This window comes from Amblyraja radiata, chromosome 11, assembly GCF_010909765.2.
Source record: "Amblyraja radiata isolate CabotCenter1 chromosome 11, sAmbRad1.1.pri, whole genome shotgun sequence".
In the NCBI taxonomy this organism is placed as follows: Eukaryota; Metazoa; Chordata; class Chondrichthyes; order Rajiformes; family Rajidae; genus Amblyraja; species Amblyraja radiata.
The window spans coordinates 49,347,486-49,373,508 of record NC_045966.1 but is presented as its reverse complement, the minus strand read 5'-3'; the positions used below and the strand labels follow the sequence as shown (position 1 = coordinate 49,373,508).

The 26,023-nt window shown below is 41.8% G+C and overlaps 1 protein-coding gene across 7 annotated transcripts in view; it reads left to right on the top strand.

Annotated features, from left to right (window-relative positions):
* Positions 1-7,748: 7,748 nt before the first annotated feature.
* The window catches only part of rbm27 (RNA binding motif protein 27), a 95,624-nt gene continuing 77,349 nt past the window's right edge, over positions 7,749-26,023 (top strand). For 4 of the 7 annotated variants that reach the window (XM_033029890.1, XM_033029887.1, XM_033029891.1 and 1 more), the window contains exons 1-2: positions 8,050-8,577; positions 23,940-24,058. In XM_033029890.1, the coding sequence (XP_032885781.1) occupies positions 8,519-8,577; positions 23,940-24,058 (178 nt within the window). In that variant the 5' untranslated portion in view covers positions 8,050-8,518. The other 3 variants (XM_033029886.1, XM_033029885.1, XM_033029892.1) reach the window with 2 other exon arrangements.

Below are 26,023 nucleotides of genomic sequence, written 5' to 3'. Positions count from 1 at the left end.
GAGCCCATCAGGTCAGCACCCAGGCAGAGGTAGCCCTGAGGGAACGAGTGAAAGATGGCAACGTCAACTTTAGTCGGCAACAATACTGGACTTCCTCATTGATATCCATTAATATTTGGGAGGAAAATGTGTCCCAATGCCTCTCCAGCATGTGTAATATACAGTGCCCTCCATAATGTCTCAGACAAAGACTCATCATTTATTTATTTTCCTCTGTACTCCACAATTTCAGATTTGTAATAGAAAAAATCACATGTGGTTAAAGTGCACATTGTCAAATTGTCATAAAGATCATTTTTATACATTTTGGTTTCACCATGTAGAAATTACAGCAGTGTTTATGCATAGTCCCCCCATTTCAGGGCACTATGATGTTTGGGACACAGCAATGTCATGTAAATGAAAGTAGTCATGTTCAGGCATGGAAATCACTATCAAAACATAGAGGGGACCGGGGGACAGGGGAGACACAATTTCTTGGCGGCCACGTGGGCATGCGCACACACACACACACTCTGATCTTTGCCCCACGGACGTCTCCCTCCTCCAATCACCGCGCTCTATCCTCAGTCCCACCCCCTACTTCTGTCTCTGACCGACACTTCCCTCCTCCAATCATCGCGCTGAATTATCATGGTCCCGTCCAATCGGCGCTCTCGATCAGGAGTCCCACCCTCACTGTCTTGCGGAAAGCGGAGATTTCACGGAGTTTTAAAATACGGATTACAAAAAATGGGGGGGGGGGGGGGGGTCAACCCCCACCTCTCAAAACACAGGGGGAACATTTGTATGCCTCTCACTTTATTAATCACACGTCACGCATTTACACAAAGACAATCTAATCTAGCCTTTAAAATATTTCCCTGATCACACAATTTGGTTTTATTTCTAATTTCCTTCTCGATCTTTTGTGCATTGTTTCTCTTTATTTAAAGACTAATGTCCCATAGTCGCACAGAATGAAAGAATTGCACAAAGCATCTTCATAGACAATTGCAGAGTCAGAACCTGACCAACTTTTCTGTGCAATTGAGGATGTGCAAGAAATAATGGTAAAACAAACACAAAGTGCTGGAGTAACTCAGCGGGACAAGCGAATAATGGATAGGCGACTCCAGTTATTCTATCACTTTGTGTGATTTATTTGGGTGAACCAACATTTGCAGTTTCTTGTGTCTTCAATAAGTTATGGTCTTTGGCTCAATAGTTCCTCTGCTGATGGCACTCCTGGGCGATAGTGTCAGCTTATCTCAGGTTTGCAAAGGATCTGGGATGCAGTCCTGAGCTAGTGTCAGCTCCTCCCGTTTGCAACAACACTGGGGTACAGTACTGGACCCGCCTGCAGGCTCATCGGTCAATGGGACTGGGAACCTGCCCAAAGGCTCGTCGGGTAGGAGGGTTAACCCGGGTAATGTCTCCAGCACCAAAGTCGGCGGTAGAAGGCGTACCCGGTGTATGAAGTTATAAGAACAATGTAGTTTAACCATATAAAGTTCTTTATTAACCATAAGACTCAAAGGCTGAGAACAAAGCCTCTGCATCGGTGGTGGGGAAGTTGCTGGAGTCAATTGTAAAAGATGAAATAGCGGCACATTTGGATAGCAGTAGCAGGATCGGTCCGAGTCAGCATGGAATTATGAAGGGGAAAACATGCTTGACTAATCTTCTGGAATTTTTTGAGGATGTAACTGGGAAAATTGACAAGGGAGAGCCAGTGGATGTAGTGTACCTGGACTTTCAGAAAGCATCTGATAGGGTCCCACATAGGAGATTAGTGGGCAAAATTAGAGCACATGGTATTGGGGGTAGGGTGCTGACATGGATAGAAAATTGGTTGGCAGACAGTAAACAAAGAGTAGGGATTAACGGGTCCCTTTCAGAATGGCAGGCAGTGACTAGTGGGGTACCGCAAGGCTCGGTGCTGGGATCGCAGCTATTTACAATATATATTAATGATTTAGATGAAGTGATTAAAAGCAACATTAGCAAATTTGCAGATGACACAAAGCTGGGTGGCAGTGATATATCTCCATTGCAGGTGATAGACTTCTGACCGACATCCACTATAAACCCACTGACTCCCATGGCTATCTGGACTACACTTCTTCCCACCCTGCTTCCTGTAAGGACTCCATCCCCTACTCCCAATTCCTCCGTCTACGCCGCATCTGCTCTACGGATGAGGCGTTCCACACCAGGACATCTGAAATGTCCTCATTATTCAGGGAACGGGGGTTCCCCTCCTCCACCATAGATGAGGCTCGCACCAGGGTCTCTTCCATACCCCGCAACACTGCTCTCTCTCCCTATCCCCCCACTCGCAACAAGGGCAGAGTCCCCCTAGTCCTCACCTTTCACCCCAACAGCCGTCACATACAAAAAGTAATCCTCCGTCAGTTTCGCCACCTCCAACGTGACCCCACCACTCACCACATCTTCCCATCTCCCCCCATATCTGCCTTCCGCAAAGACCGCTCCCTCCATAACTCCCTTGTCAATTCTTCCCTTCCCTCTCATACCACCCCCTCCCCAGGCACTTTCCCTTGCAACCGCAAGAGATGCAACACTTGTCCCTTTACCTCCCCCCTCGACTCCGTTCAAGGACCCAAGCAGTCGTTCCAGGTGCGACAGACCTGCATCTCCTCCAACCTCATCTATTGCATCCGCTGCTCTAGATGTCAGCAGATCTATATCGGTGAGACCAAGCGGAGGTTGGGCGATCATTCCGCCGAACACCTCCGCTCGGTCCGCAATAACCAAGCTGACCTCCCGGTGGCTCAGCACTTCAACTCCCCCTCCCACTCCGTCTCCGACCTCTCTGTCCTGGGTCTCCTCCATGGCCACAGCGAGCAGCACCGGAAATTGGAGGAACAGCACCTCATATTCCGCTTGGGGAGTCTGCATCCTGGGGGCATGAACATCGAATTCTCCCAATTTTGTTAGTCCTTGCTATCTCCTCCCCTTCCTCAGTCCCCCTGCTGTCTCCTCCCATCCCCCAGCCTTCGGGCTCCTCCTCCTTTTTCCTTTCTTGTCCCCGCCCCCCCCCCCCCCCCCCACCACTGATCAGTCTGAAGAAGGGTTTCGGCCCAAAACGTTGCCTATTTCCTTCGCTCCATAGATGCTGCTGCACCCGCTGAGTTTCTCCAGCTTTTTTGTGTACCTTCGATTTTCCAGCATTTGCAGTTCCTTCTTAAACACTGAAAGTAAGCATGCAGGTACAGCAGGCAGTGAAGAAAGCGAATGGCATGTTGGCCTTCATAACAAGAGGAGTTGAGTATAGAAACAAAAGGTCCTTCTGCAGTTGTACAGGGCCCTAGTGAGACCACACCTGGAGTATTGTGTGCAGTTTTGGTCTCCAAATTTGAGGGACTTCTTCTTCTTCTTGCGTATGGCGTGCACAGCCTAAAGTTGTACGACAACTTGTTCTATTTGATCTTATTTGATTGTGCATGCCAGGTTGATTGCATTGGTTGAAACAGGGCGGACCACGTGAAGGTTGCAATCTCCCACCCCAGGGACATTCTTGCAGGGAGTGCAGCGTTCACAAGGTTAATTCCAAGGATGGCGGGACTGTCATATGTTACTAGAATGGTGGCTGGGCTTGTATACTCCGGAATTTAGAAGGATGAGAGGGCATCTTATTGAAACATATAAGATTATTACGGGTTTGGACACGCTGGAGGCAGGAAACATGTTCCCGATGTTGAAGGGGAGTCCAGAACCAGGGGCTACAGTTTAAGAATAAGGGTAATCCATTTAGAACGGAGATGAGGAAATACTTTTTCCACAGAGAGTTGTGAGTGTGGAATTATCTGCCAGAGGGCGGTTCTCTGGATGCTTTCAAGAGAGAGTTAGATAGAGCTCTTAAAGATAGCGGAGTCAAGGATATGGGGATAAGGCAGGAACGGGGTACTGATTGTGGATGATCAGCCATGATCACATTGAATGGCGGTGCTGGCTCGAAGGGCCGAATGGCCTACTCTTGCACCTATTGTCTATTCCAGCTAATCGTTATCAGAGTGCACGAGCCACTCCCTGGACAACACGCGTGCGCTCGATCACATTCCATCGGAGGTCAGTACAAACACCCGACATGGATCAGGAATATAGTGACTGATCGACATCCTCTTTCTTTAGCTCATGCCTCATGAATGAAAACAAACATGCATATCTGTAATATAACAAAGCTTATATAAAATGAATGAAAATGACCAACTAACTAACCCCCGTAGCAAAGCAAGCAATACCAGCAACGATGGTCGTGTAAAAAACATTCAGTCTTTAGTCTCTGTATTTAGGATTAGGCTTGCAGGTACAGGTCCTGCACGTGTCTTGTAAAACCCCCCTGTGGTACTTCTGACCGGCGATTCCACCACGGGCACAGACTTCACAGGTGATTTCTCCACAGGCACCGATATCACAGGGGGTTCATTCACAGGTGCAGACACCGGCACCTGAACCCGAAACTGTTCAGGGTCCACTGTCACATGACCATCACTCATAAGAACATTTTCATCTTCTGTCCCCATTACTGTGTCTGGGTAATCAGCAATATCGAATGGAATTTCCTGTGTTGGCACATGCTCATCTACCGGTAAAATGTGTCTTTGATTGCTCCTGTAGAACCTTCCTTCTGATTGAACAATATAAGATCTGGGCTCCTGGCATATCTCTTTAACCGTGCCCATGCGATTGTAGCCTTCCGGGGTTTGGGCCCTGACAGTCTGTCCTTCCGCCAAAGGCTGGAGTGGTCAACTCGATTGATCATAACATGCCTTTTGTGACGGTGGACAAAAATGCTGGAGAAACTCAGCGGGTGAGGCAGCATCTATGGAGCGAAGGAAATAAGCGACGTTTCGGGTCGAGACCCTTCCTCAGACGGTCCCTGACGGTCCACCTGCTCACACACACACCGATGCTTTCAAATTACCACCCCCACCTATCATTTTCATTTTGTCTACGCCTTTTGTGACAGTCGTTTATTGAGTAGTTGAGACTGAACCTCCTGTGCTTGTACATGTGCGGCTCCAGCAGTTTCTTTGAGCCTGGAAGGGTGGTACGCTTTTGTCTGGACATCAGTCTTTGTGCTGGAGAGCCAAGCGCTGTGTCACGTGGCACAATTCTCAGATTAAGAAGATCTAAGAAAATGTCCGACCGGGCTCTGTGAGATCTCTCCATGGCTTGTTTTGCACTGCTCAGCTAGCCCATTTGATTGGGGATATTCTGGACTGCTGGTGATATGATTAAAGCCCCACTGTTCAGCAACATCTTTAAAGTGCTGGCTTGTGAACTGTCCAGCATTGGCTGACAGGAGAGTATGTGGTGCTTCATGGACCGAGAAATGTCTCCTTAGCTTCTCCGGTGGCTGAGGCGGCGTTCTGGCGGCAGCGACCTGGATCCGGGGCTCGGCCGCGGGCCAGTGGAGGACAATGTCGGGAGCTCGCAGGTCACAGGCTGGTGCCTGTTTTCCGGAGCACCCGTTGCAACAGCTGCGGGCAGCTTCGACCACCCCCGGGCCGCGGAGCTTGAACCGCGGGACTGATACCATCGCCCGGTGGGATATCGCCTCGGCGCAGAGGGAGAAGAGGAGGGAAGAGACAGTAACTCTAAGACTTTTGCCTCCATCACAGTGAGGAGGTGTTTGGTGAACTCACTGTGGTGGATGTTAATTTGTGTTTATTGTGTTTTGTTATTATTACATGTATGGCTGCAGGCAACAGCATTTCGTTCAGACCGAAAGGTCTGAATGACAAATAAAGGATTCAATAATAACCTCACTCTCACCATCGACGGCACCACTGTCTCCCCATCTCCCCAGGCCCGCAACCTTGGCGTGATCTTTGATTCCACCCTCTCCCTTGAGCCTCACATCCGCCATGTCATTAAAACCTCCTTCTTTCATCTCCGCAACATCGCCAAACTCAGACCCTCTCTCACACCTCCCGCTGCTGAAAGACTCATCCATGCCTTCATCTCCTCCCGACTGGACTATTGCAACTCACTACTCCTTGGCATCAGCTCCACCTACATCAACCGACTCCAACTGGTCCAGAACGCAGCCGCCCGACTCATCACCCACACCAAATCCTGGCATCACACCACTCCAGTCCTCAAATTTTTGTAAGGTGTCCTTGAGACTCTTGAAAGGCGCACATAAATAAAATTTATTATTATTATTATAATCACCGCGGTTGATGAGGCTGTGCGGAACAGATTAATCTCATGCCAGCTGGAATACGAGTCCACTAGTACCAGATATTGTTGATTGTGCCATTCAAAGATGTCGGTTGCCACCAAAGACCAAGGCAATTCTGGAACTGGGTGCAGCAGAAGTGGTTCTCTCTGCACGATTGTACCTCCTGGTGGATGTCATCCGTCATTGCAGGCCAGAAAACCATGCTACTTGCTCTTTTCACTGTGGCTCCTGCTCAGGATGTCCCCTGTGTAAAGTACCAAAGATGCCAAAGTACTCCCTCTGAAGTGAAACCGGGATAACTGCTTTGTGGCCCTTCATAATGACCCATTCAAAGCGCCTTGAGTATCTAGAAAGGCGCTATATAAATCCCATCCATTATTATTATTATCATCAATGGTTAATTAGTCTCTGAAAGGAAAGTAGGGCCGAATAGCAGGCGGAAGCATGCGTTGTTTGCTGGGCCATCCATGTTTAATGACGGTGGCGAGTGTCTGCAAAGCGGCATCCTCTGCCTTGTGTGCCACCTCTTCCTCCAGACGAGATGAAGAAATGTGATTGACCACCATAACATCGAAAGTGTCCTTCTCAGCTTCATGCTGGGCTGTAGATTTCCTAGGAGCCCGAGACAGAGATGACTGGACGAGGAGAGGGATATCGGTTCATGGTAACTGCTCCAGTACATCGAGCATGCGAGCCAACATGACTGAATAATGGGGCCAAAAATGGTAGTGCCAGCATGTGTAACATATGCAAAAAGAATTTAACTGTTCAGTTGCATATGTGACAAATAAAGCCCCATTGAACTGGTGTAAGCTCATCGGGTTTGTAACAGCGCTGGAGTGCAGTACTGAGTTGGGTACAATACAATACAATTACAATACAATTTATTTGTTGTCATTTGAACCTCATTGTGGTTCAAACGAAATTTGGTTTCTGCAGTCATACACACAAGAAAAAGAACCAAGACACAACACAATTTATACAAACATCCATCACAGTGAATCTCCTCCTCACTGTGATGGAAGGCAAAGTCTTATCTCTCCCCTGCACTCCTCATTCTCCTCCCGATGTCCGAGTCAAAGCCCCCGGCGGGCGATGGTAAACGCGGGTTTGCAACACAGCTAGATTACAGCACTGAATTGGTGTTGGCGATATGCAGAGTACTGCCCTGCCGACTACAAATTCAGAAGAAGGTGTGAGGTACAGCCTTGAGCTGGCGTCAGCTCCTTTGGTTTACAGCAGCGCTGGAATGCAGTATTGAGTAGGTGTAAACTCGGGTTTGCAACAGCGCCGCGGTGCAGCCATGAGCTTGTGTCAGCTGCTGGTTTGCAAAAGTGTTGGAGAGCAGCATTATGCCTGTGCCGATGCGGCTCTTCGGGGTTGCAGCAGCACTGGGGTTGTACTCAAATATCCTATAGCGGAGCTTGCTATAGGATCTTTGGTTTGGTTGTGCTGCTGTGATCCCGGGACGCGTTGTTGCTGAGCGTCAGCGCGGAGACCCTGCCCGGGGCGACATCTCGCGAGATATCACTGAGCAGTGGGCGGGGCCGGCGTGATGCCCGTCAAATCACATCGGCCTATTTCTGTGACGCGACCTGTGGCGTTGCACTGGAATTTGCCCATGTTTGATTAAATATTCCCGATGCAATCACCTCAGAAATAAAGCTGACGGCCGGTTTTGATGATTTTCTCCCCCGCAGTTCTCCCCTGACCGCGGGCAGCCTCGAGGATCCCAGTCAGACGCGAACGTCCCGCCCCCTCCGGCCACCTGTCCAATGAGGAAGCGGAACACGCCGGACCGAACGCTGTGATTGGACCAGGGAGCTGCCTATCAAACAGTACGTGCCCGCGCGAGCGACGTCAAACAGCGCGGCCTAGTCCACCTCGACGTTGTGTCAGTAAACCCGCGGCGCTTTTGTTTTGTATCATTTAAAAATTATATATATATATTCCTCCTCTAGAGACGCGACATTTTTTTTACAGCGAGGAGAAGAAGAGGGAAAAAAAATCTAACTTTGGACTGATCGACTGCTCGTCCTCACAGGCCGTTGACGACCGTCAATCTAACTTGCTGCCTGCTGCTTGTCCCGCCTCCCTCTCCGTCCCATTGGCCGGGCGGTGGGAGAGCGGGCGGGTGATTAGTGGGCGGCCCTGTCCGTCAGCTTGGGGTGGGCGGGCGGGCGGGTGCGAGCGAGCTAGCGAGGTTTGTGTGCGCGGTGCGCTGCGGCCTGCTCCCCGTTTGTTGTCATGTCGCTGGCGGACTCTCACTGAGGCGGATCATTCTCATGGTGCAGCTGGCACTGAGTAAGAGACCTTGGGAAGATGATCATAGAGAATCTGGACGCTTTCAGATCTTGGTTGTCAAGGGCGCTGGACCCTATGTGAGTATTATTCCACGCACCTCATTCAAATATACTGGGGTGTGCTGTTTTTATTTTTGGGGTGGCGGTGTTTGGGAACGCGTGGGTACTTACTTTTTAGGCCTTGCGACTGCCACATGAGGCAGGCTTGCAAGGCCACACGCTTATACCGTTCTATTATCTCGATTACAACTAGATGGGATTATAATCAGCTATTTCGCTCTCTTGAAAGACTTTTTCTTGTGAAGTATTAACTCCTTGGAAACGGATATTCTATATGAATCAAAACGTTTGCAACTTTCAACTTGACGTTAATACTTGCCTTCTAAATTAGTCCAGAAGTCAATTCACTCTCTGTTTACGGGTAAAGAAATTAAACTGACTTTATTTGGAGATTCTGATTGATTTTCGCATTACTTTCAAAAGTTTCTACTTATTTCATGTGCAGTACGTTTCATGTGTTACAATAAACACACGATGAATTAGAGAATTTGGAGAACCGACGTGACTATATAAGTAATCAATGACATTCTCAAATTGATAGCTTTGTGTTATTACACTGTAGATCTGCAAAGCCCATTGTTAATGCTCTGGTTTTGTAGCGGTGTGATGTGTGCACCTCAACAACTACATGCATCTTTGCAGCCAATGTCATTAAATAATCAATTAATGAATTATCTTGTCACAAAAGGTCGGACTTTGTTGTGTCTAAGTAGCCATGCTTCTCTGCATTCGTAGAGTGACTAAATTTGCAATGCACTTAATTATTGTATTCCAAAATCGTCATATAAACAAAAGTCCTACTAATAAATATTATGCTAAACACATTCCATATTTGTTTGAATTCATGGTGATGAAAATGTGTGTGATGTTATCTGAGTATTTGTCACTTTCAATGTGCAACCTGAAAATAGTTATCTGGTCATTATAATTTAACTTTAGAGATGGAAATTTCCAACTGTTTTTATGTTAACTTCAGCTTTTATCTGATAACTACAACTTTTGTATAAGAAATAACTACAGATGTTGGTAAAATTGAAGGTAGACACAATGCTGGAGAAACTCGGCAGATGAGGCAGCATCTATGGAGAGAAGGAATTGGCGATGTTTCGGATTGAGACCCTTCTTCAGACTGAAGAAAGTGACAAAGAAAGAAAGTGGTTGGAGACAGTGGGACTAGTGGGAGGACTGGGAAGGGGGAGGGGAAGGAGAGTGAGAGCAAGGGCTAACTGAAGTTAGAGAAGTCAACGCTCATACCGCTGGGGTGTAAACTACCCAAGCGAAATATGAGGTGCTGTTCCTCCAATTTGCGCTGGGCCTCACTCTGACAGGACGGAAAGGTCAGATTGGGAGGGGGAGATGAAGTGCTGGGCCACTGGGAGATCTGCTTGGTTAAGACGGACTGAGCGGAGTAGAGAATGCTACAGAGTGGGTTTGGTGGGGTCCTGGATGTGTTTAAAAATAATGGATGATTATATAATCCTGAACTCAAGTTTCATTTCCAAGATGCTCATGGTGTCTTTTTCCTCATCATTGGAGTTAGATGCTATCCCTCATCATTGGAGTTAGATGCTATGACAAGTTACTGGCCTACTTTGCTAAACCATCAAATGATCTTCTCAATATCTTGTATTAGTTAACTAATCCTGAGATGCTGAGATTAACTATCACTGTGATAAAATTCATTTGTGCGCTGGCACCAGAGAAAACAAAACTTTGGTAAACTACCACAACATTTCAGCTTGCTTTAAAATACAGCCAGGAAGTAAATAATGTTATGTACATTGTCTCATCCTTTGCCTTTTTAGTCAGAATATTCCTGCGGTATCTTTTTAAAGGAAAATTGAACTGGGGATTGCAATTTTTGACTTTTTTTACTCTTCACTATTGCATTTCAAATGCTTCCCTGATGGTTAAAATGTGCACTTGTACTAACTTACACAGATCAGCTGCTATTTGATTCTTACTTTTTTCTGACAGTGAAGTAAAGATGTCATGGTTGATCTCAGTCTTTGTATAGCTTAGAAATCCCAGTTGCTATTTGATCATCCCCACTGGATAGAACGTATAAGTAAATTAGGTGAGAATCATATTGGGGTTTATGTGGCTATCTTGCTGAATTCTGGACACTGACAGCAGTTGAATAATTTATTTACAGACCCACCAGTTGCCATTATCTTCAGGAAGCTATTCTGGGGTTACAAGGATTATTCATTTGCCCATGTGTACCAAAATGTTAAACTAAACCTCTATGCAAAATACCAAATCTAGAAATTAAACTATGGCACCTGTTGTAAAATCCAATTTGTTTGGTATAAACCATGAAGATCTATGTGATTTCTGTACTGCATCAAAGTAATTGACGCTTTATTGCCTCTGAAGGGTTGATCAAACCACTTGGTTATACCTGACCACTTGAGGCATAGAAACATAGAAAATAGGTGCAGGAGTAGGCCATTCGGCTCTTCAAGCCTGCACCGCCATTCAATATGATCACGGCTGATCATCCAACTCGGTATCCTGTACCTGCCTTCTCTCCATACCCCCTGATCCCACAAGGGCCACATCAAACTCCCTCTTAAATATAGCCAATGAACTGGCTTCAACTACCTTCTGTGGCAGAGAATTCCACAGATTCACCACTCTCTGTGTGAAAAAAGTTTTTCTCATCTCGGTCCTAAAAGATTTCCCCCTTATCCTTAAACTGTGACCCTTTGTTCTGGACTTCCCCAACATCGGGAACAATCTTCCTGCATCTAGCCTGTCCAACCCCTTAAGAATTTTGTACGTTTTTATAAGATCCCCCCCCTCAATCTTCTAAATTCTAGCGAGTACAAGCCGAGTCTATCCAGTCTTTCTTCATATGAAAGTCCTGACATCCCAGGAATTAGTCTGGTGAACCTTCTCTGTACTCTCTCTATGGCAAGAATGTCTTTCCTCAGGTACACAAAAATGCTGGAGAAACTCAGCGGGTGCAGCAGCATCTATGGAGCGAAGGAAATAGGCAACGTTTCGGGCCGAAACCCTTCTTCACGAAGGAAATAGGCAAATAGGCTAAGAAACCCTTCTACACGAAGGAAATCTGTCTTTCCTCAGATTTGGAGACTAAAACTGTACGCAATACTCCAGGTGTGGTCTCACCAAGACCCTGTACAACTGCAGTAGAACCTCCCTGCTCCTATACTCAAATCCTTTTGCTATGAATACTAACATACCATTCGCTTTCTTCACTGCCTGCTGCACCTGCATGCCTACTTTCAATGACTGGCGTACCATGACACCCAGGTCTCGTTGCATCTCCCCCTTTCCTAATTGGCATCCGATGCACGATAGAAAGCAATCCACGTTTGTACAACCTCTTTATGGCTAATCCCCTCTTGTCCAGGCAACATCCTGATGAACCTCTTATTCACCCTCTCTAAAATCGCCACATCCTTTCTGTAATGTGGTGACCAGAGCTGCACTCACTGGTTTAAAGAATGTTAGTATGACTTTAATTTTACATTGTTATTTTACGGAGTCTTGGATTATTACAGCGTGAAGGTGGAAATTCAGTTGATTGTGGCATAGCCTCTTCCTTGAGCTATCCATTTAATTCTACTCAATTTTTCCAATAACCCTGTAAGCTTTCCCCATAATTCAAATATTTATCCAATTTGCTTAAATCTGCTTTCATCGTTCTCTTGGGTAGTGCACTTCAGAGCACAGTAGTTTCCTGAATTTCAATGAAGAAAAAAATCATATTGCCACTAGTCTCTTGGTAATCACCTTAAATCCATAACTCCAAGCTATTGATCTCTTTGTGCAGTTAATAACATTGGACAGTGTATATTCTAGAAAATTACTTCTGTTGACATTGCTCTGGATATTCCAATAGAAATAAATACTTTATAGAAGTTCTAATCTCAAAATAGCTTTACATTGGAAATAATAGCAAAATTGGGAGGGGGATGTACTGGTAGCTAATTGCAAGCTTTTATTGCAGTGTGATTGATGTGTTGACTCAAGCATATATATATTTTATGCGATTATATATAAAATAAATTCACCAATGAACTTTTATCCGATGGAGGAACGGTGAATTGGCATAAAATCCTGCTCGCTCAGTGAAATTTTTTTTAAGTGAGGAAGTGAAGTTCAGCTCTTATTTAAAAAGTGAAGAACCAAAATTGCTCTGATTGATCACAGGCAAAGCTAGTTGTGCGCAATTGCAATACGGCAAGGACTGGATTAATCGTGCACGTATTAGAAAATCGTAAAAATCTGGATAGTTTTTTGTTACTGTCATTCCAATCGCCTTCCAAATTTCTGCAGTTTTGTTTGAAATTTTGCCTTATTCTTCAGTGACTGTTCATCTCAGTTGAGAGGAGATAGCTGGGAGGAGATGGGTACATTTCAAGCATTTCTAATATTTAAATCATCATTTGTTATTTGTCTGTATATAATTGTTTTAAGTCAGTTTTAATCTTTTATGTTTCACATGTTTAACTATGATTACTTTCATAGTAACAATGTGTCATGGCATTTTAAAAATTGAGGAAAATTAATTTAAAAATTAAACATTGGCAAGCATTCAATTTTTGATGGACAGTAAGCCTTGTGGAGACTGATGGCTTGGTGTACCCAGCTGTTAAAGCTGTGTGAAGCTTTGTTGATTAGATACCAATTTGGGGGATCAAGGTGCAATGGCCAAGATAGGAAACAAATAACACGTACTTCACTATTCTAATGGGCTTGAGGATTGTGGAAGAATACTATTTTTAACCTGTTACTTTGACCTGCACATTAAAACACACTGTGGCTTATTGATGCAAACTGAACTAAACTGTGAGCCGGACCAAACTCGGGCTGAATGGACACACTGGCTAGTCATTGCACATTTAATATTCAGATTTAAAAAAATCGAAGACTAATCAATCCAGTTTGCTGTATATTACTTGGTTTCTACATCTTGCTTGACTTTGTATTTGTAGGCATTCAACTCAACACAATGGAACATCAGTTGAATTTGTTTGTGGACATGTAATTATCTGGACATGGATGGGAGTAATATACAGTGGTATTTGTCAAAGGGTGTTACTGTTTCTGATTTAGGCTCATCAGGGCTTGTAAATTATTTTGGTGGCTGGATCATTATTACATTTGCAAGTTAATGGGGATTAAAATGTGTCTTTATCCCCATATTTAAAGTGTGACAGAAGTGGCACACTGTTGCTGCTTGGATTTTTAAATAAGTTTCCCAGTGCTGCTTTATTCTTGCTGCTGAATTCTTCTGCTTTGGTGATGCTTTGCTCTGTATTTTGGTTTTATGAATGTCATAATACATATAGTTGTTGAATTGAGTTTGATAATTCTCACATAATAGTTCTCATCAAATCCATGTTTTTCTGTGGTACTTAATTATATCAGGAAAAGATTTGATGCAGAGTATATTTAGCCTTGAAATCAGAAGTACTGACATGTCATGCAGGAATGAAAAGCAAAGTGCATGGAATATATGAAAGCTTGGAATCTTGCACAGTTTGGTTGAGCATTGCAAATGTGTATGTTGGTGCAATGTACCTGAAAGTATACAAGACAACTTATTTATGAACAAAAATCGGTCATGACATTGGAAGGATATCTACAAGTGTCAACGGTAATGCAAAAAGAGAAAGGAAACAGTACAGAATATAGCGTTATGGCTACAAAGTGCAGATTTTAAAAACAGCAAAAGTCTGGTAACAGTGGGAAAGTAGCTATTCTTAAATGTGATGGTAGATGCTTTCAAGTTTTGGTATCTTCTGCCTGACGGGAGAGGAGAGAAGAATGAGAGATCAGGAAGTCAGTAATTCTTGATTCTGTGTGCTGTTCCCCCAAGGCAGAATGAGGTGCAGATAGAGTTGATTTGGTGAGGGGGGAGAAGGCTGGTTTGCATGATGTACTGGACTGCATCTACAACTTTGCAATTTCTTGCAGTCTGGAGCACAGCAGTTGCCAAGCCAAACTGTGATGTATCCAGCTAATGTACTTTCAATGGTGCACCTTTAAAACTGGTAAGAGTCATTGAAGACAGGCTGAATTTCCTTAGTATTCTGACAAAGTTGAGGCTTTCTTGTTATGCTTTCTACGCTATAGAGTCAATTTTGTTTGACCAGGACAAATTGTTGGTGATATTTGTGCTGAGAAACTTCAAGCTCTTGAACATCTCCACTTCAGTGCGATTGATGGAGACTTGCAAATCCAACCCTAAATAATATCATAGATATAGAAAATCCAGAAATAAGTACAATCCCTATTGTTTATATCTGGATTGCCTACCGGCCATTGCATGGCCTTCCAAATATTTTCAAACTAAATTGGATAAGACTAAGTAGGAGAGATGCTAATTAATTATTTCAAGAAGGCTGGTGTTATGCTTTAATTAAAAATAGTTAATTATTGATTCAATTTAATGGCAAGATATTTCATGGTTGGGTGGAATTAAGATTTTTTAGTACATTTATTAAATTCTATTATTCTGCTATTGGTTGAGGGAGAAGTTACTTTGGTGCAGAACTGGGAGATGCAGGAATTTTTTGAAGAAAACATATGTGCTCACAGGATTGCATATAAAAAGGTATTTAAAATAAAAATTGGAAATATGGAAATATTCAGCTTCCTCCTTTGAGTATTTCCAGCATTTTCTGTTTTTATTTCAGAATTCCAGTATCCGTAATCTCTTTGATTTTCAGAAGGCAATATAATTTGGATTATTTGTGGTCTCTTGGATCAAGGATTTGTGCAGTGAGTTTTAGCAACTCGTTCTGTTTTCCATCTCGTTGCTTATTTCATGGTAAGATGAATTCTGTTTCAAGTTTTGGAAAGGATAGATTTTAATGTTTTGATTTTTGTTGACATGCATAGTGCAGATAAATTTGGTCATCTCTTAGATCATCTGTGCATCGTGAAGACTGTAATTGACTGTTCAGATGTCTGAAAGATTATGCAGTACAGTTTTCTATCTTTAGAGGTTCAACACGTTTCATTGATTTGTCATGATATACTCTAATACTGATCAGCACAGTGATCCTTATTCGTTTCATTGGTCTGATTTCATCTTTATTTTCAGCTTGGCTTTTTCAAATTTCCTCACATAAGAATAAAGTAATAATATAGGTGAGCATCCCGGAAATGTCAGTTTTTTTTTTTTGTCTTATAAATGGACACCTGATGACTTTTCCCAAGGGAATGGGACCCATTGCTTTAAACTTTGCGCACTTTTATTCATCGAGCTTCTGACTGTTGACGAGCTAGAAATTCTTCAAAGAAAGAACTATTAGGTCAGGTAGGAGTTCCAATCTTTGAAAAGGTTATTATTATGGATGACCCTATTTCTACTTATTTAATTTTCACTTTTGAAATTGTGTTACATGTGGATATGCTTCCGTTTGGACTTCTTCTGTGTTGCTCAGCTCTCTCATTCTCCAATTTCACAAATGAATTGGTTTCTAATTCTGGCTTGTGTTGAGATGTACACAGTTGCTCAAGAGGTCGCATATCAGGCAGCTGAGGTTCTCTATCCCAGTGATGTAGGGATTATAAGCTTTGAGTGATGCTCAGTTGATTTAAAAGATAATATTTTCTACCACAGCATTAGGGAAATTTAAGTTCATTAACTTAAAAGTTTTTTCATTAAAAATTCCAAACTATCATTTAATGGTGCCTATGCCAGTCTTCAGTTTGTTTTTGTTTTTTTTGGGGGGGGGGGGGTATCTGGGTATCTGCCAAGACTAGCACTTATTGCTCTTTCCAACGGTCCTTGAAAAGGTGGTGGCAAGTTACCACCTTAAACTTTAGCAGTTCTTACTTTGAAGGTATTCCTCAATTCTACAGAGAGTTCCAGGCCTTGGATACTGTGGCAGTGAAGAAGGACTGTTTGGAACCTGCAGAGGGCAGTGTCTCATTGCTTTTGTGTTCCTTCTAATTCTGTGCTGCATTTCTTTTGATGGTACCTGAATATTTAAAGTTGTGGATGGGTACTAATTAAATGGAGTACTTTGTCCTGAATGATGTGGAATTTTTACTGTTCCATGGAGCAACACTCTACCAGCAAGCTGAGAATGTTCCATAATGCACCCAACTTGTGCTTTGTAAAAGATGAAAAAGCTTTGTGATGTCAGGAAGTCAGACATTCATTGTAGTTTACCCAGCCTCTGCATTGTGGCCATAGTATTTATGGATTTCTCATCAGTGGTGATCCCAGAATATTTGGGGAGTCAACAATACTAATGCCATTAAATGTCAAAGATATGTGGTCTGTCTTTCATGCATCTGATCGTTGCCTGACATTTTGATGTCGCAGGTATTGCTTACCACTTACCAGTTCACACTTGAATACTATCTGGGACATGCCGCAGATAGACCTGGATTGCTTCAGTTGCTGTGAAGCTACAAGTGGAATTGAAAGTTGTGCAGTCATCAATAAATATCTTTCCTCTGTACTTCCTGATATTTGGAAGATTATTGAAGCAGATGAAGGTGGTTGGGAATTGGATACTATCAAGGAATTCCTGCAATGATGTTATGAGCCTGAGATGAATAATCGCCAACAGCTACAACCATCTTCCTTTATGCTGAGTGCACTCTAAACATTGGAATGTTTTCCCATTGATTGTGTTTTATCAGACTTCTTGATGCCAGACTTGGTCAAATGCTGCCTTGATGTTAAAGCAATAATTAATTACATTTGAATTTGGCTATTTAGTCCATATTTGGACTGGTCTGGAGTCAGTGGTCCCAACAAACTGGGCCAATTTCTGCAAGTTATTGATGCGTGAAGGACTATTTGAGAGCACTAATGACATCTTCCAGCAGTTTTGGATCTGTTGCCTTTTTCTGAACTGAACATACCTAGTCACTTTTCCATGTGTTAAGGGAGATGTCAGTGTTGTAACCATACTTGAAGTGCAACAACTTCACTGACTCGGGAGTCTCTACCTACAACCGACAAATGAGAAGTAGCATTTTGGATGGTATTGAGCATTTCAAGTCCATGTGTTAGATGCGCAGAATCCCTGCATAAGCACTGCACAAGCACTGGAAGAAACACAATGCCTCAGAATCTACCTAATTGCCTGCCCTATCAACCACTTTCTGTCTCGTGGGTGTGCAATTCACCATTGGCCTCAATAGAAAGCCCAGAACCCATAAAGCCAGAGAGTAAGTCAACCTCAATCCTGAGGGATTGCTGAAGAAGAAGAAAATCTGATTTTTATTTTTGGTAGTGGGATTATTTTAGTCTTAATGTAAATTTTTATTTTGCACCTTAATTCTCATTCAACCTCATGACATTGCTGCACCAGATTATTGCTTCAATTTTAGGTATGCATGGTGCTGCCTCGTCATGCTTTTGGTCATTAAAACTCTTCATTAAACCAATGTACATTCCCCTGGCTGCAGTCTGCAGATTTTTGTACGCTGATCCCCTGGTTTGAATGTTAGATTGAGGGATGTGCCAGGCCATGATGTTGCAAATTACAATGGCACACACAGCCCTCATCGGTGATGAATTTTGAACTGCTGCCTCTGAGTTTGTCTCTGTTGGCACAAGGGATGTGTTGTACAAAGCTCAACACAATAGAGATGCTCTCCGTGTGAATTCTGGATTTTATCTCCACCAGTACTTCTATTGTATGTTAAGTTAAATTTCTTGTATTAATACACAACCGTAATCATACCTCTGCATCAGAACAGTAGGAATCGCCTGTAGAAACAAGGAACTGCAGATGCTGGTTTGCGAAAAACATCACAAAGTTCTGGATTAACTCACTGGGCCAGGCAGCATCCCTGGAGACCATAGATAGTTGACGTTTCCGGTCGGCACCCTCTGGGTAGGGAGCACCACTTGCACTACCATGGACTTGTTTTCCAGTTATATTTTGCACTAATGTTTTTGTTTTGTATACATTCCTTTTTCTTTTCGCTTTTAGATTAGTTTATTGTTATGTTTACCTCGGTAGAATGAAAAGCTTTTGTTGCATGCTAACCAGTCAGTGGAAAAGGCAATACATGATTACAATCTAGCCATTTACAGTGTACAGATACATCATAAGGGAATAATGTTTAGTGCAAGATATAGCCAGTAAAGTCCGATCCAAGATAGTCTGAGGGTCTCCAAATGTGGTGGATAGTAGTTCAGGACTGCTCTCGAGTTGTGGTAGGATAGTTCAGTTCTCTGATAACAGCTGGGAAGAAAATGGGAAGAAATGTTGTATAATTTCTGTGTGTTTATCTGAAAGTATATGCTTGTGATGCTGATGCATCAAAAAAAAAAGACTTGGCTAATATCGACATTTTTAGCAAGTAAATTGCAGAGGAGAAGGTAAAGTTTTCCCCATATATTGATTTACTCACTTTCTCCTGTAGGACCCAATCTGGCAGCAGTGTCGTTTGGAAGTTGGTCATCTTAAGCCCCTGTCCCACTTAGGAGATTAGTGGATATAATTGGAATTTTTTAATTTATAAGAATATTGTGTTTTTATAATGACATAGAACATCAGCTGTCAGCTTCTGTATTTGGAATTTTTTTGTATTGAATGTGGAAGCAAACTTTGACCAAATAGTGACATAATATACGCTGAAATGCAAAATAACTGTTGATGGTAGAACTCTGAAATAAATGTCTCAATTGCGGGGAAATCATAGTCCAGAAACCTCTGGAGCGTAAAGCAGAGTTAATGTTTCAGTTTGATGACCTTTCATGGGAGGTGATGACATATCATTGACCTAAAACATTATCACGTATGCTATTTTGTCTGATGAATATTTCCATTTGTTTCTCTTTTAAAAGATCTTATTGTTGATACCTGGGGAGTTTGAGATGACAACTGGATTTTTGTGTTACATCACATATAAAGGAATAATATAAAGAAATAATAAAATGTGCAACATGTTAAAGGTGCCTAGGTTTGCTATTGAAGTTGGATAAATCATTATTTTATTTGGTCTTTAATGATAAAAGAGTGTAGCATTGTTAAGACGGGTTGTTCGAGGGCCTTTTTCTTGCTGATGTCGAGTGTAAGACCAACACTCATTTGTTTTTTTGAGCCTGTTAGTGATGACATTGAACTCTTGTCTCCAAACATATGCAGATATTACCTAGACACAGTAGTTTAACCAGTGGGGATGGGATGACTTTAGTTTGAATATAGGTACTATGGTGAGTTGCCTGTAGATTTTATAGATTACCGCCACTCTCAGGGAAACTAACTGCAACAATGCAGAGGAAAAAGTGTTGGAGTAATGACACAGCGTAACTTGATCTTGTCTACACTGTGATGCTGACTGTCTTCCAATGGTTCATGAGACCCTGGAAAATGTGTACTGCCTTCTGTATCCCGGAAACCTACACTTAAAAAAAAGTAGATGTCGTTGATTAAAATTTACCATCTTGTTCAGTTCTAATGGACCCAGGAATGGGTGTTCACAAGTCCACACCTCAGACGATGGGCTTTGCACCAGGTCCATCAGGAAGTGCTGATCTCTGCCTTTCCATGTGGTTGTAGAATATTGACTACTTGCAGTGTCAAGGCATGGAAAGAATGCATGCCAAAAATGTCTAAATCTAAAAGATAAATCAAATTAGCATTAATTCTCACTTTAACGTCCTTGGCATTGAGATTGTTTTGGGCTCTGTTTAACAGGCTGTGTTGTTAACATGCTCATGGGAAGAGTTTGCTAGGTGGGCACAGGAAAGGACTCAAGAAAGTTTTCAATTTTATTTCTTGGGAAATTGCAAGATGTCTGCTGACCTCAGAATCCCTGGCCACTGGCTGTTCAAAGAGAAGGAGCATTCGAATGGTGGAGTAAATCTCATGTTTGTATGTTGGGGGGGAAAAAGAAGCCCAGCTCAAATGACAAAGTGTGTACCATCTCAGTCTACCCACCCACCTGGTTTATTGGGTTCCTCCTTGTCAATCTGTGGTATGGTCTTTGATTCCTAGACCGCTTCATGAAATTACCATCAAAATGAACTGGGAGCGTCTCCTATCCCAAAGAATAGGTTAAGTGTACTTAGTTTATTAAGTGAACTTTAATAGGAGAAATGTTACGGCCAATTTTAATACCAATAACCACCAACATCATGCCACAGTGATGATGGAAGATATTGGTCTTAAAATTCATTTTTGAATGCGTTGGGTAAGTTGAAGAATCAGTATTGCTTTACTGCTAATTGCTTTGGATTAATGGACTGTTACTTTTACCACCTTTGTTTGTCAAAAAACGCCTGATGAATTGCAAATAAAAGCAGAAAAGGCCAGACAAGTGCAGCAAGGCGAACTGCACTTCTAAAAAAAAACTGATGTCTGAATTATATAGAAAGCTTTTTTTGCACAAGATACAACATTCTAGTTGCAGCTTCAGTTTGTCATCTATCCGCTTTAAATTCAATATCCATTATTTGGTCAGGATATTTTGAATTCAATATTATCGGCACTAAAGTGAGTTTGATGTGAGGTCAATTCAATGATAACAACATGTAATATAAAGCCACGTACAACAACGTCCAGAATCCATTGAAGTTTTGATATCCACTGGCCTCAGTGCATTAACACAATTGTATTTTTGATTGTGAAGCTCTGTACTTTTCAGTCTGTTTTTTAACCTGCTGATTTTCTGAATCTTTCTTTTACGACATAGTGATTTACATGGCCATTGTTCTAAGGGAAGAAAATATGGGCCTGGGTCAGACAATATATCCCATTTTTCTCTCTCTAGTCTTCTAATGTGTTTCTATTGCTGTCAACACTTCCACGTGAATTATATCTATTTTAGCAAGGTGGCAATGCTGTATATTTGTGTAAGGTACAAGATGGTAATTACTGTGTAGTGAGCATGTCAAGGAATTTGCCATGTACAGGAAGAAAGCATTTACTAAATGTTACACTTTGCCAAAGCATTTGGTTGTTTTACCATATTAATTATACTTTGAGAACCGGTTTGAATATTTTAACAACTTTAAAAAAAATAATCCTTTTTATTTACAAAAAATGACAGTTAACATTCAAAAACATGAATTTTTAAATGTAACAAGTTTTATCAGTTTATGGAATTCGCTTTTTAGGATGATGTGTGACTTGGTTTGAAATTTAATTTTAGACTTCTTGAAGTGATAGATGCTGCATGTTTGGGGTTGACCCCAAACAAGCCTTGGTTAGTTGTTGCCAGTTTTCTTTCTGGGATACTAGATGGAATTCACTGAGGTAGATGGCTGTTGCTTTGTCTAGGATGTTTGCATGGATTTCTGGGTGGTTTTGGAGTGGCATTCATCCAGGTGACACAGCAAAATTAATTAGACTCTTGGTTTGATGCTTTCTGTTGTGGTAATTTCTGGTCTGCTCATGCAACCATGTTGTTTGTGTTATCCTTTTCATAATAATGTTACTAAAACTACCTGTTGTCATAATGCTGTTTGAAGGAGATTGCAATGCACTAATTGGCCAATATATATCTTGTATTTTGGATTCTCTTTCATTTTGGATCTGTCATTCATACCCAAATACAAGGGAAAAACATTGTAGCTTGTTGCTACCTTTTTATGTGCACTGATCCAAAGGTTCAATGGTACTTTATTGTCACGTGCACTGAGGTAGCGTGAAATTATTTTTAAAATACATTTTAGTAAAAATATTGCAATACATAAGCAGTTGTTAGATTCAGTACAAGTGTATAGGAATGGTACACTGCGACAGTATACAAGAATGCCAGGTTTGCCACCATTTTCAAGTCCGTTGTTATGAATGCATTGTTCTAAACCTTGCCTTAAAGGCCCATTCTCCTGGTGGCGTTGTAGGTTCGGCTGGCCAAGTGTAGCCATTGGAATTCTCCACCGCTTTGTGCTGCTGCAGGTATGCAAATAGTTGCCACGTAATGGCGTACTTAGTCGCCACATACTGGGCTTCTTTGATCCAGTGGAGTCCCAGGCTGCTTCAGGGCCTTCAGCAGCCCACTCCACCTTCAGGGTGCCCTGCACTGTTTCCCGCAGTTGGTCTGCCGACTGACCTTTTGTTCCATGCATCCACCAACATCCTGAAACATTCGCCTCCTCTCAGGACTCTGGGGCGAGCCGTGCTGGGCTCCGTGGCCTGCCTCTTGGGAACAGGTTTCCCGGCTCCACGGCAAGCCAGGCCTGCTGGTGGAAGATAGACATGGGGGTCTAAGATTGAAGACATTATAAATATGCATGCTTTATCAATTAAGTTTATTATTTAACCCATACACTGAAGAGGCCTCAAATCTAATCCACATGCTTCACACCATAGTGGGGAATAAAAATTGCTTGGAGCTGGTTGCCTTGGCTTTTGTGCACTATCTTGTCAGTATTTTATACAGAATTATTAATTCCTTTTGTAACTGTTGATGCCAGAAATGTAGCGAGTCTTTGTGTATTTTGCGTATTATATGCAAAAACGCAGAATTTCACAGTACCTAGGTACATGTGACAGTAAAGTGTCATTGAATTATTAATTGGGGGCTGGAGCCCTAAACATCACTAAAAGTGAACAAAATTGAAAATAAAAGGCCTTTAAATGTAGGTAATTTAAAATAAAATGCTGGAAATATGGCATCTTTGGAAAGTGAACCAGTTAACATTTCAGGTTGAAAATAATTTGGAAGATAAATAATGTGTTGGTCTTTATCGCAAGACAGCTTGCTCCAATATTATAGGACCTCATAAAATCGCATCTTCAATATTGTAAAAGGATCTGCTTTCCCTATGTAATGAGGAATATATTTGGAACAGTGAGAGTGCGGTGATGGTTCAGCAGAATGATTCCTGGGAGTATAGGTTTGTCACCTGAGACGAGATTAAACAAACGAGGCTTCTACTCTCCAGAGTTTAGAATATTGGTAGGGATCCAATGAAATCATATAAAATTGTCATGGGGCTTAACTGGAGAGATGTGGAGTTGTTTTTATTGGGTAGGATGTCTAGAATCTGATCAATCTTAAATTAGGTACAGACCTTTCAGGACAGACAAAAACAAAATTCTTCACATGTGGGAAAGGCAGGAAAGGTAAGTTCAGTCACTGAATATATATAAGATCGAGATTCATTGATATTTAGATGTCGAGATAAATTGGTTTAATGGAGCAAAATGTCACTGAAGTAGACGATCAATTTTCCAATGGTGGCCAAATGCCCACACATGCTCTTTCTTATGCTGATAGCTATTTCTTCAGTTGAGATTGAAAAGATTACACTAGTATAAAGAGTACATTAATTTTTTTATTTTGTGGTTTACTCTTCAATTGTACAGTAAAAACTCTGAAGCTAGATTTGATCTCTTTTGGAAAGCAGAAACCTTCAATTTGCATCAGTCAGTTAAGTTATATTAAAAAAAAATTATCTTATTTTACAGTTGTGACGCTGATCCTTCAGCTCTAGCAAAATATGTTGTGGCTTTAGTTAAGAAAGATAAACCAGAAAAAGAACTGAAGGCTTTGTGCGTTGATCAACTGGACGTATTTCTGCAAAAAGGTAAGATTTATATTTTATTTCCTGCTTGCTATCTTATACACTTTATTTAAGGGAATTGATTGGAGCTACCCAATCTTTTTGATCCAGCTGGTATGCCCAAACATAGGTTAACTGAACAAATCTTGGGTGAAGATGCGAGGGTTTATTTGAGATTGGTGTGGTATGTGAATTATCACAGATTTGCTTTATGCCAGCTGACATCAAAGGATGCATCTGTTTGTAGCAAATGATCGCTTGAACCTCTTCATAATAAACTACATTAATCAACTGAATCAGTAGAGAAGCTGACTTCCCGCCGTTCTTTCACCCCCCCCTTCCCCCTTACAGCCATACATGACGATCATCTTTAATACAAATACCTTTTCTATGATTATCAGAGACTGATTACTAACTAGGTTAAAATTCTGTTGTGGCCATTTAATTGTATTTATTTTTCTTCAGATGCAAATTTCCTGGTTTTAACAATTTCGTAACTTAATTGAATCTGTACAAATCTTTTTTTTTTGTCAACGGCGAGTTTGAAATTTGCCTCCAATGTCCTGGTCAATATCTATTTTCCTACTATCATTACCAAAACAATATTTTGACATAGTTATGGTAATTTATAGGATCTTGCTTGTGTGGATTAACTTTTTTTTTTACACGACTCCAGTGACTTTTTAAAAAACGTTTCAACTCTCGGTGTGGTATAGCAAGTATAGCATTTTATATTGTTCCTAATTGCTCTGGAGGAGATAGTAGTGAGCTGCTGTAGCTCCTACCAGTATATTCCCATGGTGCTGTTAGATCAAGAGTTCCAAGATTTTAACCTGGCAATGATGAAAAAGCATGATGACAGTTTTTTCAAGTCAGGATGTTGTGTGACTGCTGTCCTTTCTTCGTGCTAGAGATCATGGTTATTTGGGATGCTGTTGAAACAGCTTTGAGTTATTGCAGTGTAGATGTAAAAAGGAAGGGTGCATTTTAAGGTGTTAATGTTTTTTTAAACCATATCTTTGTGTGCTTTAGTTACTGATATATGTTTTAAAAAAAATGTATTTGGAATAGTTTCAGATATTTAGAATATTCAGCAAGCCTGGGACTTCGCTAAACCAGCAAATATTTCCACATCTTTTGCTGTAGTTTGTTTTTTCTCGTTCCTTTCCTCTTCATGATATATGTAATTCTGTGCCACAACACAGTTTATCGTCAATGGTCAGCTGGTTCTAAGCAGCAATATGTCATGGTATCTGTGAAAAAGTGTAATTGGACTTCATATTAGTCAGTGGTAAGCATGAATGCTTCATTCCTGGCAAGAAATTCTGGGCCATTTTAATTGTACTCGATCCTTCTGCACGACAACACCCACCCCCCACCCCCCTCCCCACCCCAAGGCCCCAGCACTCACTCTGAAGGTCCTACCCTGGTTTGACCTTCCATAATATAACACCTCATACTCCATTTGCCATTCATTGGCCCAGCTGTAATTGTTGCCAACCATCATCGCTGTCCAGGATACCAACTATTTTAGTGTTATTCATTGCACCCTGCTATAAACTAAACTGAATATGATTCATATTTGAACATTTTGGCAAATGCAGAATGTAAAACTGCCATGAGATAGGGCTGTTCATGTTAAGGAAATTTGATAATAAGGAATTAAAATTCACTTTCAATTTATTTTTGGGTCATGGGGGAAGGAAATAAATGTTACTGCTTTTTCCAGCTTGCGTCTCATGACGCATGTGCAGATAATGTGGCTAAGTGTCACGGAAAACCATGATGCAGTCTGTTTTCTCAAAACAACCACCGCTTACCCATTATAATGGGGTCTGCCTGTATGGCAATTCTTTACTGTGTAATGAGGAGTCGGCCTACATTTATTGTATTGAACATTACATTAAGCATAATCATTTTTATGCAAGCAATGGTAATAGTTTGCATGTATGACTGGCTGGAAATTTAATGTTCTCGGTGTATGAAGTG